Genomic DNA, 15,770 nt, shown 5'->3' with positions numbered 1-15,770 from the left:
TCCCAAGAGAGCAGAACAGCCCAGGCAAAGCCCTGCTTATCTCAAACCCTTCTCACTCCCAGCTCCAGCACTGCTTAAGCTTAAGGCTTTAAATACCAGCAGGAAAACTTTAACAGAACATCCAGCACACCTGAGCAAAGGACTTCTCCCCAGGTAAAACAAAGGCTTAAGCTTACACAGAGTTTGTGGGTCAGCCTCTCAGCCAGGGGAAAGCAGGGCCATAGTCAGCCCTACTCAGATTTACCACAGCTGAGAATCCTAATGTGATTATCCAATATTACCAACATAATTATAGGGCCCTTGCTTAATGTCACTGCTGCAATATCTAGGCCATGACAGGACAGATTTAGATTTACAAAGCTCCACCCTCTCCTCTTAAACAGGCAGGATGTCACCATGGTTAATGTTGGTGTGGCAGCCCCAGCCAGGAGTGCCTGAACTGTGCAAAATAATACAGCCAGGAACCTCATCCAACATACAACACCAGCACAGCCTTTGCCTCTCCTGATTTTAGAAGAGCAAGACTGGTTGTTTAGGGATTGTGGCAGTTTTAGGAGTGAACATTCAGTCTATCAGCTATGATGCTCACATTGGCAAACAGACACAAAATAATTACAGTTAGAGGCATTTTCACTGCATGGACAACATGGGAAAAGCATAACTGCCTCTTGTCATTTCCCTGGGGATTTATTTTGATAGAGCCGATTTAAAACCATTCAGCTTCATTTCTTTGTGTGTTTCAGGACCCCATCTCATTACAGACCTCTAGGAGACACCTCACTCCCCACACAATCCTGCAACTCCCAGGCAGCTCCACTGAGGAGAACAAAACAGGAAGCTGTAAATCACAACACAGCAGAGAAAGGAGGGGAAAGGAAATTAATCTCTGCCATGCAACAGCATTTTAGAAGCCTAAAATAATCACCGGGCAAGATCCAGGCAGTGCATTAAACCCACACTCTTGTCAGAAGCTCCAGTCCAAGGGCAGCAGCAGCCTGGCACTCCGAGAGCAGCCCAGACACCCCAGCTCAGGGCTATTAAAGTCTCCCAGTATTTGCAGTGTTTGTGACAGCAAGTTCCTAACAAGCAGCAGCTCACTGGAGGCGATGGCACCGTGCTGCCTGTCACAGCAGGAAGCACGCTGAGGTGTTCACGTGGGGAGATCTGCTGGGCATGTGCTCCGCTGCACAGCCCTGTGCATCCGCTCCATTACTCCCTGACGGGCAGACTTGCAAAACCAAAGCTGATAGAACAGTGTTTTATTGCTATGCAGCAAGACACGCTGCCTCCAAATAGATTACTTGGCAAGGCAGACTCAGTCCCTCTCTATTGTAACAATTTTAGTCCTTGAACTTCCACTGTAAGCCCAAAAAAAAAAAAAAAATTAATGGGTCATGAATAACTCGTGGCTTAAAAAAAATTTACAAGAATCATTTGTTTAGTTATCAGTCAGCCCTTTAAAAAGCATATTTCAGCTGCTATTATTCCCAGCAGCTGCTAATAGCATCTGAGCCCTTGTTCATCTCCAAGTGAAATTAGCACTGGCATCAACATGCTGCGGAGCATGACGGGCTCTGAGCGAACACGGCTGGAACTGCAAAGCCAGCAAGAAGCTGCAGCGACTGCAGGCAGCTGAAGAGCTTCCCTGGAAAGGCAAGGCAGCCGTGAATCACTCAGCAGGAGACGAGAGCAAAAGCAAAACGAGTGGAGCAGAGAGCAGGTTGCAGCTGGAGGTGTAGAGGAGGGAGAAAGCAGCATGAAGGCCAGGGCTGGACTAACCGGGCTGGCTTGCAAGGGCCAGGCAGAGCAGGCCGTGGAGAGGTCACGGTAACAGCACACTCCATTTGGGAAGCACTCATGCAAGGATCCCAAGGCAGCTCAGGACAACAGAAAAGTCAGGCATTTAGGAATTGTGATTGCCTTTGGGAATTCAGGTTCCTAGGGCAGCACCCAGACACGCTCCTGAGCACGGCAGCAGGAGAAGCACAAGCACAACTCCACACATTCCAGAGGAGCCCGAGCTCACGGCCATCAGCACCCTGCCAGAGATCCACAGCAGTGCATGGAGGCTTCTCTCCAGCCAGCTTCCTCTCTTAAACCCAGGAATGCAGTTCACCTTTCCAGGAATGCCAGATAACTGCAGGTTATGGGTACCTGTGTAGCTACAGGTTACAAGTACCCCTGGGCCACTGAAGTGCCACCTCCCTGAGTAAGAGGAAAACACAACTTAAGCACATCCCATTCCTCTGGAGGGCATTTGCTAATCCACCCCTGAAGACAGCAATGACCTTTTCAACTCCTGAGTACATGCCAAGCATGGAGACAGGTATCCACTGTCCCACCAGGCAGGTCTTGGGGAATTTAAACTCCCAGGTACAGCCAGGAGCACAAAGTATTCATGATTCAGCACTTAATGGGAAAAAATATCAGCTCTACATGAAACAGGGCTTTGAGTTTTCCACACATGCACAGGTGAAGAGGGGAGGTATGAACTCTATGTCTGTTCATTTATCAGATGTCTAGGAACAGGAAAAGTAGCTGGGGTCCAGAACCTGCAGTCTTGTCACTGTTACTCACCAAGCCTGTAACCATTGGGGGTTGAATTCATCAGTTCAAATGAACTTAAATAGTTGCTTTACTTATTTATATCTCAACTTAAATAATAAATATATTACTAAATCCATCAGCTGCAGAAAAACTTTCAAAGGTACAGCCTTTCAAAGGTAAGGCCTTGTTATGTTTAAAACAAAAGCAAAAGGTAGAAAACAACCACCTGTCCCCCTTCAAAAATAGCATAATTTCAATTTTTTAAAAAGTCCAATACATTTAATCCTGTCACATGTGCTGCTGAAAGCTGGGTGAGCAAGGCTGAGTTTGTGTGTTTCCATGGTCTATGAATAATACCAGAGCTCCAGAAGACCCTGTGTGTCAACTCTCACACCATGATGAGCTGTACCAGCACAGCTGCTTGCACCTCACAGCCTCTCTCTGAACAGGCCTCCTAAGGCAGCAGCACAGAGTGTGTTCTGGTGCCAAGGGAAGGGCCAGGAATCTCCAAGGAGCAGGGACAGGCTTTGTTCTGCACTTGCATTATGTGACACAGGCCTTGGTCCATGATAAAAGTTCCTGGGTACTATGGTGACATGAATATTAATGACCCTGTGATTAAAACACCAGGCAAGGAGTTATATTTGCATTTAATACAAGACTGTCCCTGCTGTCCTACACAGCCCTTATCAAGCGGCTTCATCTTCATGGGCTTCAGCTTCTCATTTGTGAAATCATTTGATGAGCCTCCCTGCCACCATCTGTTTGTGTGCTCCGCAGAGAGGGGACGGGCACAGAAGCACAGGTCGTGTGACACCTCACACACAGAGCCTTTGTGTCCTGCACATCAGCTCAGCAGTTCAAACTGCAGCTGCTAAAGCAGCACAGAAACAGAAGGGCAAACTCAGGCTCACATACCCAAAAGTGCATCTCCTGACTCAGAAGCAACAGGTAAAGGCTGAAAGAAGGGCTCTGACATCCAGCAGATTTTTACTTCCCAGAAACATGTGCCCAAGGATGACAGGACAGTGTGACCTGCCTGTACTGCCCTCTGCCCACTGTCCCTCCTCCAGCCCTTGCCACCCCACACATCAGGGCTCTGCGACGCATTTCTTTGTTTCCTTACAAACATAACCAATAAAAGCCACAAACACAAGAACCAGCAGGATCACATCAGCTGGCTGAAAAGGCAAGTGTGGCAGCACTTGAGTCCCTGCACACACACAGGCGCCGTCACAGATCCTTCCAGAGTGTTTTCTTTAGGAATCTCAGGGTATTGCTCATGACACCAGCCATCTGCATACCCCTGGTATTACAGACTTCTTGCCAAAGGTCATGAAGAGAGTCATTAGAGCAGAGCCCTGGGCCAGCAGCAGCCACAAACAACCTTCGTGTGGCCACACTGCAGCCATAAGGGAGGACTTCCCATCGATCCAGCTCCCTCCTCCCAGGCAGCAGCTCAGTGCCAGAGAGGTCTTTATGGCTGAAGCACTTCCCAAGGCAGAAGCCATTAATCCTTCAAAGGGTCACAACAGGTAACTGAAGTAACACTGAATTAGCAGGTAGGTCATGCAGACAAGGCACATGAGGCGGAAGGTCTCCATTTCTGTGCTTTTCACATCAGCACTGACTTCTTGTGCTCCTTTTAAGAATTTCAAACCACTTTGGAAGTCCACATTGTGCATCACTCTCATAAATGTCTGAATAGCACCCCTACACAACCTGGGATAGTGATCACAGAAACATATATAACACACCAAACCAAGGGCCCCTCCTGCTTGCTCTGGTGCCTTGAAGAGAGACCGATGTTCAGTGGCAGCCACAGGAACCAGGCACATCATGTCCTCATGGAGCATTCTGCACACCTTTGAGACAAGCTTGAGTTTATTCCACTGCTGCCATTTGTGCAGCAAAAGCACACATCAGCCCTGCAACCATCATTTCGCTTACAGAAGGAGGGACAAGCTAAGATGATATCTGAACAACAGCTGTGCAATTAGAGCCTTGGAAGATCGTGCATTTTGCTCTCACACCCTCGAGAACAGCTTGCCAGATTGCTTTGTAAGGTCACACAGGCGCATTCTGGGGCCCCCTACCACAGGCCTATGGGAAGGGAAACTGGTGTGTGACTAACAGTGAATGAAGATCAGCTCTACCTGCCCTCCTCACAGCACCAGCCAGCTTCCAGCTCAGCTGTGAGGGGATGCACACGCAAATCCCTGCTCAGGGAACTCAGCTGCTGATGGCTTTTTTTATTTTTAATCTATGAGATCACCCGTCACTGGTACGTAATTTCTTTCTGCAAAATCATGAAGCAAACCAGATGCTATGAGCATCTCGTTCCAAAAATGTCTTTAATCCAATCCTGCAACACATGGCCCAGGGTCCTGGTGTCAGCAGGGGTTCTGCCACAGAGCAAGCATGAATTTACACCCAAATCACACGTGTGCCAAGAGCTGAAATCGCAGCAAGGCAGCACTTGAGAGGAAACACAGACTGCAATTAAAGCACCCAATCTGGAAGGCCAGAGATCAATTCCTGACTTGGCCACACATGCTCTGCATTGCTTCACCTCCCTGTCTGAGTTCCCAGCAGCCCTAAAAGGGGTGGAAGGACACACTGACAGGCTGTGCCAGGGCTCAGGTACTCTGGGTAGTGAGAGCTCCTCACATCAGAGGAGCTGCAGCAGCTCCCCTCTGTTTCACTCTGCTGCATCACACTGAGGGCAGCTAACAATAACCTTCATTTCATTTAGTGGCAATTCCTGGACCTCCTACAAAAGAAGAAAGTTTCCATAATGACAAAAAGCCACAAATGAGAATTACCTTGCAGTGCTTCACTTAAGTCTTTCCAAATCTTTTCCTTGTGCTTGTAAATCACTGTCAGAATTGTTCCTACTCTCAAGAAGTACAGCAGCCAGTATCTGATCCAAGGAGGTTTGTTTCCAGCATGATACCACCACAAGGACATCCTGTGCTTCCCCCATCCAAGGAAGCCAGCACCCCCTTCCTGGGAAACTTACTCAGCTACCCTTGTCATCAGGAGATAACTCCTCCATAAACCAATTTTGCTTATGGCATGTTCTCCTCAGAGACTTCCTGTCTCCTTCCACACGTAGCACACAAGTAAACACCCAGCACAAGAGAAGGCAAATTGGTTGTGACTTTCCAGAGAAGCAGCACCAAGCCCTGCAGCTGGCACGCTGCCTTCCCAATGGGCACAGCCACATCCTGCCCAGAACATTTACTCTGAAAAAAAGTCACCTTCAAGGGAAGCAGCTCCCAGTCCCAACACAAGTGTGCAGCACCTAGCCAGTCCTGACCCCTTATTAGCCATGATTAATGCAGGTGGGTGAGCTTGGAAGGCAGGAAGTGCTAAATCCAGAGTGGATTCCAGCCTGTCTTCAGCACATTTATAACTTCCCACCTGCTCTCCTCAAGCTGCTGACAAGCTCCTGCACAAAGGGGAGAAGGCCCACACCACAATAAAAACATTATGCACGTGCAACCAGAGGTTAGCAACCTGTCCTTTAAAACTACTAGAACACTTCTGCAAGACCCCAGCTGGAGAGTTAAACCATGTATTACCCCCAGCCAGAATCCCAAAACTGAGCTTTCACATACTAGCTGACAACTTCACAGCAGGACTGCTTGAAACAGAAACTCTCCTGGTATCACATGGAAGGTTCCTTCCTGGGATGCTGACTGTGCTGGGCTAACACTGCCTTTAAACCAGCTTTTAGCTGCCACAGCTGTTCCATAAGGAACCAGCCCCCCGGGTACACCCCAGACCCTTTCTGTGACAGGCTGCACAAAGCCCACAAGCCAGGCCAGGCCAGTCTCTGGCCCACACAACTTCTTACACACTTAAATCCACTAACACCTGCTTTTCCTCCCTAATTACATCTCAGGACACAGCACACACTGTCCCAGCAAAAGCTGTGCCGCTAAAAGCACCAAAACACTTGGGATACCTCAGCATTTACCAAATAACTCCCCTGAGATTCTTCACAAGTTCCCCTGGCTTCTACTCTCAGAAAAACAGACTGCTAGAACACAGAATTAAACATCCTACCTGGCAGAGCAGAGTGCAGAGTACATACATGTTCTGCCTCACAAGAAACAGGGAAAAAATAAAAAGAAAAAAATCACATGTTCCACTCCAAGAGGAGAAACAGTTTAATTCCTAATCCAAATGTCACTGGTCAGCTGATTAGCAGCTGGCCCTTGGCTGAAACTAGAAAGCAGTAACTCGCAAAATACACTTCAAAGCAGTGTATTGAACCCAGCCACACTGGAATTGAGTTGAGGATCACATAAATCTGCAAAATGTGCCTCAGATGGGGTTTGCTTTAAAGTGAAATTATTTCAGAAGAAGCTCACGTGTGTTTTCAGTGACTTCAGGTTCTGGTGCTGCAGGGAAGGGAGGTGCCAAGGGTGAGCAGGGCAGGGGTCAGCAGAAACCCTCTGCACTCAGGCCAGCCACAGCCCTGGGCAGCTCAGGGCACCCCACCCCACCAGGCTGGGCATTCACAGCCTCCCCCAGCTGCTCCCCACATGCACTGGCCTGCAGGTCTGCTAAGGAAATTCAGGATGAAGCCCACAGTGTCCCTCTTTTCAAAACAGAGGAAAAATACAGCTGGCAAATGTAAGATGATTTTGTGACTTTGCACTGGTTTGTAATACCAACCATTAAATGCTTTCAAATCAACACTAGCTACAGCACACAGGCACATACCAGAAAAACTTAAGTGAGACAGCCAACAATCATTAAACCTGAATCCCTTACTTACACACTTGAAGGGGAAAAGACTTTCAAAAAAGTACAACTCATTTTAAAAGTAGCTTTTCACAGACCTGCAGGAACACAGCCTGTACTTTCTGCTAGAAGCAGAGCAAGACAAAACCCTGTTCAAGCACGTGCCCCATCAATGTTTACACACCTCGGGTCAGCTCAGCACTCTCTGACAACACTGGGAGTACAGAGTCACACAAAGCACAGCGGCCCTCAGAAATGGGACACTGGGGCAATCTCCAACCTGTTTTAGCTCGGAGGAGTACCCGTGCCTTGTGGTACTTTGCCACACACCTCTCCCAAACTCCTTAGCAAATCCCTCATTTATGGCAACATCCTTCTCAATGTTTCTGCTGTTTTGTTCTCTATCAGAGGGACACCAAACTCCCAAGAGCTCCAGCATGGGGCTCTGGGGTGAGGTTTTGTTGTTTGTGTAGGGTTTGTGTTTATTTTGTTTGTGTAGGGTCTTCCCCCTACACACAGGCAGAAACAAAGAGCAGGATCTGATTTGGTACAACGCAGTTTTGGTTTATTTTCAGAAAGAAAACAGCAAGACAGCAGCCTGACTCAGCCCCACACTGCAAGAGCTCCTGGGGATTGCATTCAGCTCTGTGAAACACCACTCACCCCAAAACCAGCCACAATGCCCCTAAACCCATACTGGGGCACTGTGTGACTTCAAATCTGACCCTGCAGACCCCCAGGACCAACAGCACTGCCCTCCCACCACAGATAATCCTTCTGCAAACTCTGAGGGGAATTTTTCAAGAGCTTATTTGTGCTATTATATAGATTAGAGCAGGAGAGTTACAAAGACCCAACTAGGTACAACCTATTGCAACACACTGTAAAAAACCCACTGATTCACCGTATCCTGACGCCACAACCAACCCCTCAAATTCCTTCTACATTATTCCCATCTACTTCCTTCTAAAAAGGAAAGGATGTTCCTCCCTGCCAAGGCAGGCAAGCATCCAGACAGAACTATTTTTAGGGGTGAGGGGTGCTCCTAACCAGAACAGGTAATTTGGGAGATCCACACAAGAGCCCAGAGGTATTTGGAGCCATTTGCCACTTGGCACAGGCAGTGCTGCAGCCAGGGCACACTCCTCACCAGCAGGGTTGCTCAGCAGAATTCAGGGTGACCAGGCACAGCTCTGAGAGCAAATCACAATGTTTCAATTCCAAAACTTCTGGTTCAACTCAAGTCTCCTCCGCACCATTCATCACTGCATCAGTTCTCTCTTTAAGCCACTTTTACATCTCTTTTTTTTTTTCATGTTTCACAGGCTGCACCTAAACACAGGCCTCCCCCCTCCCTCCTAAAGCAACGGGGATGACAGGTCCTTCCTTCCCAGACAGGATACTCCTCCTACAAAGTGCTTCCCAGGGGACTTTTCCTTTTAGCAGAAATAGCCAGGAGTTGCCTCTTCAGCACTGCTGGAACCACTGCAGATACAGAGAGGTTTTCCAGCCGAGGTTTCAGACGTCAGGAGCGTGGGGACCGGGCTGCCCACGAGCTCCCCAGGTCTCCAGCTGAGTCAGGGTTTAGAAAAGGCTGTTTACCAGCACACTCAGCCACACTCAGGCATGCAGAGCTGCAGCACTCCTGACCCACGCTGCTCCCCAGCTGGCCCAACTTTCCTACAGAGGAAATGGCATTGTCACTGTTCCCAACAAAAGGTGACGAGCTGCAAACCGACACACCGCCTTGCTCGTGTCCCCTCTGCACACAGAAGGATTTCACACCGCCCACAGCAAAGTCTCGCTGGGAGGGAGATACCTGGGCAGCACCTTTCACCAGAACTCCCTCTGCCTCACAGAACAAACACAGCCCCTGCTTCACAGGTGTGCTAGCCTGCTGTGAGCAGCCCAGAGCTGCAGGCCGTGCTCCATCCCACAGCCAGCCCAGGAAGCAGGAGATGCAGGGAAAAGCCCCCACAAGCAGCAGCTCCCCCCAGGACAGGGAGGCAGAGAAGGGAGGCTCTTCTCTCAGGCAATTCGTGCTCCCACCTCCACCTCTGCTGCAGCAGGAGAGCCCGGTGACACACGGCTTCGCTTCCCGGGGCAGAACCTGCCAGCACATTACTCATCAGCAAAAAAAGCCTCTGCCTTCCCATGTTACCAGGATGAGGCCATCCTGCATTAAAAAGAGACTGACAGCTTCTCAAGTTTAGCTCATGTAGATCCTAAGCTTCCAGGGCCAAAAGGGCCTCGCAAGTATCAGTCCAGGCAAACCTGTATTGCAAATTTCAAAGGAAAAAAAATCACTATAGCTGCTAGGTAAAAGCCTGGTTTTGGTTCTCCTCTCAGCAGAACACATCAGAAACCAAGTCTAAAAAAACAGCCACAGACCTATTTTCTTGTACACCGCGGTGAATTCTTACAAATCTGAACACAGGCAGCGTACACAGAGTCCCTTTTCCATTTTAGGGCTCTTTCTGTAAAAGCCAACACAGGTCCTCCCACTCAGCTCTCTCCCAGCAGCTCTCCTCTCCTTCGCCATCAAAACAAAACACTGTTTGGACTAAATCTGCCCAGGATGCTGTGCAGGAGGCACCAGGAGCAGGTCTGAAGAGGCCAACATCTCTCTGAAGGTCGAGGCTAAGGTTACCAGGCAGAGCCATGCAGGAGGTTCCTTACAGCCCCAACAAATGAAATGTAAAATGATAGTTCAAGCAGCAGGGCTGGTTACAATTAAACAAATGCCACCAGCAGCTTGCTGCACTGCAAGGCCTGCACACATCATGAGTTCCATAACCCCTAGGATTCATTTTTAGGTGTCTGTTTTATTTGGGGAAAACAAAATAAATAAATAAAATTATAAAAAAAAAAAAAAAAAAAAAAAGGCAATTGGGATCACCACTTCCCCTTGCAGACATCCCACACACAGAGAAATCCCTCATCCCAGGTCACAGCCAGCCTATGTACATAACATAGCTACAAGGAATTTACTCCAGTGTTTTAATCCTCTCAGCTTGAGATAGGAAAGGAGGTAACAGCTGAAGAAAGTTTAAGAGTGAAGGACACCACTTTTTTTATTTACAGCACCTTGTTCTGCACCAAAATATTTGACAATTTTGGTTTGGGTGTTTGTTTATTTTGTTTTTTTTAACTCCCAGTTTAGAAGAAGTGAGAAACAACTTCTAACAACATTCCTCCAATTTCTGAAGCATTAAAAAAAAAAAAACAAAAACAAAAACAAAAAAAAAACCAAATCCAGGAAACCCACACTGGACTTACAGATGGGAAGATCAGACACGTCAGCTTACAGACACCACTGGACTGCAATTCTGCCAAGGACGGTGAAATACTCAGGAATCCGGGGGTCAGGGAGGAGGCTGGGTGCCCGGGACAGCTCGAGGCCTCCCTTTCAGCTCGGGGAGGCAAAAGCAGCGCTCAGAACGGCACCGGGACCTTACCTTCCGCCAGCACCTCGTCCACCGTGACCTGGTGCCGGCCGATGCTGAAGACCCGGCCGATGTAGCCGCTGCCCGGGCCGCTGCTGCCGCCGCCGCCGCCGCTGGTGCCCGAGCCGGGCCCGGAGCCGCCCTGCTCCCGGCGCGAGTCGAAGAACTTCTTCATGTCTCAGGAGGCGGCGGCCGCCGCGACGCCGGTGTCGGTGCCGACCCCTCCTGGCTCTGCCGCGGCCGCTGAGCGGGGCCCGGGGCCGCTGGCCCGGCGGGGCCGAGCCGCGCTGTCCCGCGGGGACTCACACCTGCGGAAGCAGCGGGGATAACGGGCTGGCGAGTCACCGCCGCGGGCCGCTCCGCGAGCCCCGACCGCGCGACCCTGCCCGGTACCTCGCAGAGCGCGGCGGGTGCCTCCATGCGCCCCGCGGGGCCGGCCTGCGCAGCCCCACCGGCTCACGGCGGGGGCCGGCTGCCGGCAGCGCCCGGGGTCCGCATCGCTGCCTGGCGGCGTCACCGGCGACCACCGAGCCCGTCAGGGACACGGACAGGGACCGACCCCGCCGCCGCCGCCCCCCGCCGGCCCCATCCGACCAGGAAATGGGCCGTCACAGGAAGTGCCGGCTGCCGCCGGGAGCACCGCCCCCGCGCCTCCGCCAGCTGCGGGGCCCGGCCCCGCCGCCCCGGGCCGTCCCGTCCCGTCCCGTTGCGTTCCTCCCTGTCCCGGGATATCGCGTCCCACAGCGTCCCGTCCCGCGGGCCTCGGAGCGCCCCCCGCCCCACGGTGCGGCGGGCGGGGGAGCGGGGGCCCGGCGGGATGGCGGCGCCGCGCGCGGCATGCTGGGGGCGGTAGTTCGCCGTGCCAGGCGGAGGGGGGGCCCTGGGGGCGGCGGGGACTACAAGTCCCGGCATGCCGCGCGGCGGGGCCGTGAGGGGCTGTGGCGGAGCGGCCGGGCTGGGGTCGTTCCTCAGACCGGCCGGGGCTGTGAGGGGCTGTGGCGGAGCGGCCGGGCCGGGGTCGCCCCTCAGACCGGCCGGTGCCGTGAGGGGCTGTGGCGGAGCGGCCGGGCCGCGGTCGCCCCTCAGACCGGCCGGGGCCGTGAGGGGCTGTGGCGGAGCGGCCGGGCCGCGGTCGCCCCTCAGACCGGTCGGTCCCGGAGGCCGCCACAGGAACAGCGGACGGGGCCCGGGGGCTCTGCGTCCTCGCCGCGAGGGATGAGTGCAGAAATCCTGTCCGTGAGGAGCCACGGCCCACATTAGGGCTTTGCACGATGACGTGCTCAGTACAGAAGGTTCACGTGCCCTTTGGAATAAATATGAACCGAGTAAAGTCTCAGTTGCTTCGATCCATTATTTTTAAATTTTTTTTTAATTTCTCTGACTTGTGAAAATCCCCAGGCATCTCTCAAGACTGGTAAAACACCCAGTGCAAAATGTGGGTCCCATCACTGGGGATTTCTGGGGACTCTGCAGAACTGAACAATTTCCAAGGAAATTGGGCATCTCTGTAGAGCACAGGGAAATGACTCATTTCCAGCTAAAGAAGATAAAAGCCACTGCATGCAGAGAGCTGCAGATGCACTGCCGAGCTTTTTTTAACCGTACCTGCAGTGCAGTGCAGGCAGTGTCAGCCCCACGCAGGGCTGTCAGCCCACGGGCACACAAACCCCACCCATGACCGCTCTGGGCAGCAGCAGGCTGCAGACGCTGAGGATGTTCTTTATTCCAGGAGACACAAGGCTCACCGCACTGCTGCAATCCCTGTGACCTTCACGGGGATCAGAGGGAGCTGAGCCTGAAAGCTCCAAGTGGAAAAGCTGATCCGTGGCCACAGCACAGATAGGGCCTGGCGCTCCTCCCGTGTCAGAGTGACTCCAAAGTGCTCCCAGCCTTGTCCTGCTGCAGGCAGGAGCCTCTGACTAATGCACTCAGTCCTAAAAAACAAATTTTAAGCTGCTGAAATCCCATGACACAAGGTTTAAAATATCCGAGTGTGGTCAGCAGAGCTGCTTCCCTGCACATTGTCTCCCTGATCCCTGGTTCTCCTGCACCGCTCAGAAAATGCATTCAAATCCCCAGGAAGAAGCACATTAATACAGCTGCATCCCTCTTCATCAAACTTTCCAGCCAGCTCAGCATTTTCTAAATAAAAACACAGGCCTGGGCAGGTTTCCTGCGGCCCCGAAAGGCGAGGGCACACTGGCCCCTTCTGGAGAGCTCCGGGAGCAGCAACGACGGAGAGCAGCGCTGGCACAGCTTCCTGTGCTTGCTGCCACTAAACTGGCCAGGGGAAACAGCCGTGGTCACATTTTCCTGACTTCACCGCATAATAATCTAGTCTTAATCACACGGCAGTGTTTATCTTGATGAGGATGTTGGGAGAGCCTTTTTTACACAGTGATAGGGGTAACTGTTTCAAAGTAAGGGAGAGATATTCAGATTAGATATAAGAAAGGAATTGTGCCCTGTGAGGGGGATGAGGCCCTGGCCCAGGGTGCCCAGAGAAGCTGTGGCTGCCCCTGGATCCCTGCAAGTGTCCCAGGCCAGGCTGGACAGGGCTTGGAGCACCCTGGGACAGTGGAAGGTGTCCCTGCTCATGGAGCCTGGAACAAGATGAGCTTTAAGGTCCCTCCCAATGCAATGCATTCCACAATTCTGTCTCTTTAATTATACATTTACTGCAAAAAACTCTGTTAAGCTTCTCACCAGAAAATAAAAGATCCGCTGTTCTATCCATCTCCCTGCCTGTGATTTTCTGGAGTTCCAGGATTTCTTTCCAAGCCCACAGTAGTGGCCCCCAAACACTATTAGCATAATGAGAAAAACCATCACTGATCTTCATCACCTCCAAGAAAACATCAGTTCTCAAGCACACTGTCATGCAGCTGGGCTTTACTGGGTCCAGAGTTGTGCAGAGGAACAAAAATACTCCAGAAGTCAGATCTGTATTTCACATGCTTAAAAACTTCCACCTCCTTGGTGCTCCTGTTTGCCCCTGCAGGAATCCTCACTGGCTCCAGCAATGGCTCTTGCTTCCTGTGGCTGGAAGCCAATCTTCCATCCACAGAAGTGGCACACCCAGAAATAAAGGAGCTGATTGAGCTCTGCAGGCTCTCGCATGTGGGATGCAGCGGCCTGGATTGACCCTGTGCACAGCCAGGGATGGAGCACTGGGTGGGAAAGAGCTGTGTTTCTCAGGGAGCATGACTGCACCACAGCTCCTCTCTGTCCCTTCAAGCAGCTGCTGTCACCCTAAGGGAAGTTTGCAGGCTAGGTTCTCCCGGAGAAGGGATTTATCAGCTGTGTTTCCAGTGTCAGGATCCTGTTGGGGCTCCTCCTGCCCCAAGCTGCCTCACCTAGGTCTGCCCACACCCTTTGCTCACTTCTGTTTCAGAGCAGGGTCAGGAAAAGTAATCCTGAGCTGGGCAGTCATAGCTCTGTTTCCATCCCCTAGAGCTGGGTTATGGCCAAATTACGGAGCAACTAAGTAAGATTAAACTAAATGGAGGCAGATACTAATTAAGAAGAAAAAAGTGAAAGCTACTCATTTCCTCTTCAGAACTAATGAAAGTAAGCATTCCTTAAGCCCCCTCCCTCTCTGGAGGTTTTTGCTGACTCCTGTTCCCCTTTGGATGGATTCACGGTCACAGGCAGGCAGCGAAGCCATCAGACCACCGATGGCCCCGGACTGTTTTCATTCCCTGCTGTTTATAGCTTTAGTGAATAAAAGAAAACAGCAGACTGGGCCCGTGGCCAAGTGCAGCCTTCAGTTTCTCTGTGGGAGAAAGGCAGAGTGGGTGGGTATCTCTGAGGCAGTGTCAGCACAGCATATGCTGGGGGACAGCAGTGTGGAGAGCCCCCCACAGCTCTATCAGCCGAGATGCTGCTAGAGCTGTCAGCGTGAGGAGCTGTGAGAGCAGCTGGGATCCCCTCCTGTGTGCCCACCTGCAGAACACGAGCATCCCCACCCTGGGTACCCGGTGATTGAAGCACTCTTGGAAGGGGAATTCGACTCCCGGCTGTCTCATCCCCGCAGTGCTCATCGCTGTCTCCCCTTACAGCTCATTGTCTCAGGCAGGTGGGCTCCCGTGTGTGTCCAAGTGGTCTCTTGCTTTAAAGGCATCTTAGGTTACAGGAATTTTCTCTAATCAGTTCTGCTTCTCAGTTCCTTCTTGGCCTTGTGTGACATTTGTGTTTATATAATCTACCCAGAGAGCCTTTGAGTTGCATAGCAGTGCTGGTATGCTGTGCTCAGGGTTCTAAATGCCTGGATTGCTAAAAGGGAGAGTGCTGCGCATTCCCCTGATAATGCTGAGTGCACAAGCAGTGTTTCTAATGGCTATGAAGAATTAAGAACAGTCCAGTTTCTTATGTGAGTTGGAACAGTTCGGTTTTCCCACTCAAATAAGCACTGCTCATCTAGGTCTAGGAGTGTTTCATCTTCCTTCCTCTCTTTGTGTTAAAAGGGCTCTACTCCAATCATAGATCAACAGCTCCAGGCTGCCTCTTCCTAAGCTCTTCCCCAAAACACCTCTTCCCAAAACACCTCAGACTTGTGGCTGTTTCACCTTCCACAGTGCTGAACAGCAGGTAAGGACACACCCTTGCTCTAAGGGTCAGAAGTGCCCCTGGATGTCTGCAGCGAGCCCCAGCAACTGCAGCTCACTTTGGGACTACTGTGATATTGATACATGCAATGAGAGAATTCTTCACCCTCTCCCAAGCACGCAGAGCTCAGTGCTTTGGAAAAGCAAGGGCTGGTTTTCAGCCTCCACCCTACCTTCGGGTACTGCTGCTATGGAGACAACACTGACTGAGCTACAGCATCCAACACACTCCCACAGCACTTGTGCAACCCTTAAATAACCCCATTTTCAGGGGCTGCTGCTAGCAGACTGCCAGTGCTCAGGTATGAAAATGAGCTCTTCCCTTGTGAACCTCCTAAAAACACCAGCTTAATCCCCAAAGGCCCAAAATCTGACCCTCTCTGGGTGAATTACTTCATTAGTGCCAGAATTT

The 15,770-nt window shown here is 51.3% G+C and overlaps 1 protein-coding gene across 8 annotated transcripts in view; it reads right to left on the bottom strand.

Moving 5' to 3' along the window:
- AAK1 (AP2 associated kinase 1) overlaps nt 1-11,490 on the bottom strand; it is a 57,334-nt gene extending 45,844 nt beyond the window's left edge. The window contains exons 1-2 of one of the 8 annotated variants that reach the window (XM_077789230.2): nt 11,145-11,490; nt 10,764-11,059 (exon numbers count right to left, since the gene is read on the bottom strand). In XM_077789230.2, the coding sequence (XP_077645356.2) occupies nt 10,764-10,926 (163 nt within the window). In that variant the 5' untranslated portion in view covers nt 10,927-11,059; nt 11,145-11,490. The remainder of the gene's footprint in view (nt 1-10,763; nt 11,060-11,144) is intronic. The other 7 variants (XM_085559262.1, XM_085559261.1, XM_085559263.1 and 4 more) reach the window with 7 other exon arrangements.
- Between the last annotated feature and the right edge of the window lie 4,280 nt (nt 11,491-15,770).

Source organism: Lonchura striata, chromosome 22 (assembly GCF_050655825.1).
Source record: "Lonchura striata isolate lonStrDom1 chromosome 22, ASM5065582v1, whole genome shotgun sequence".
Classification (NCBI taxonomy): domain Eukaryota; kingdom Metazoa; phylum Chordata; class Aves; order Passeriformes; family Estrildidae; genus Lonchura; species Lonchura striata.
Note: the sequence above shows the minus strand (reverse complement) of the source record. Positions and strands in the feature narration are given on the sequence as shown.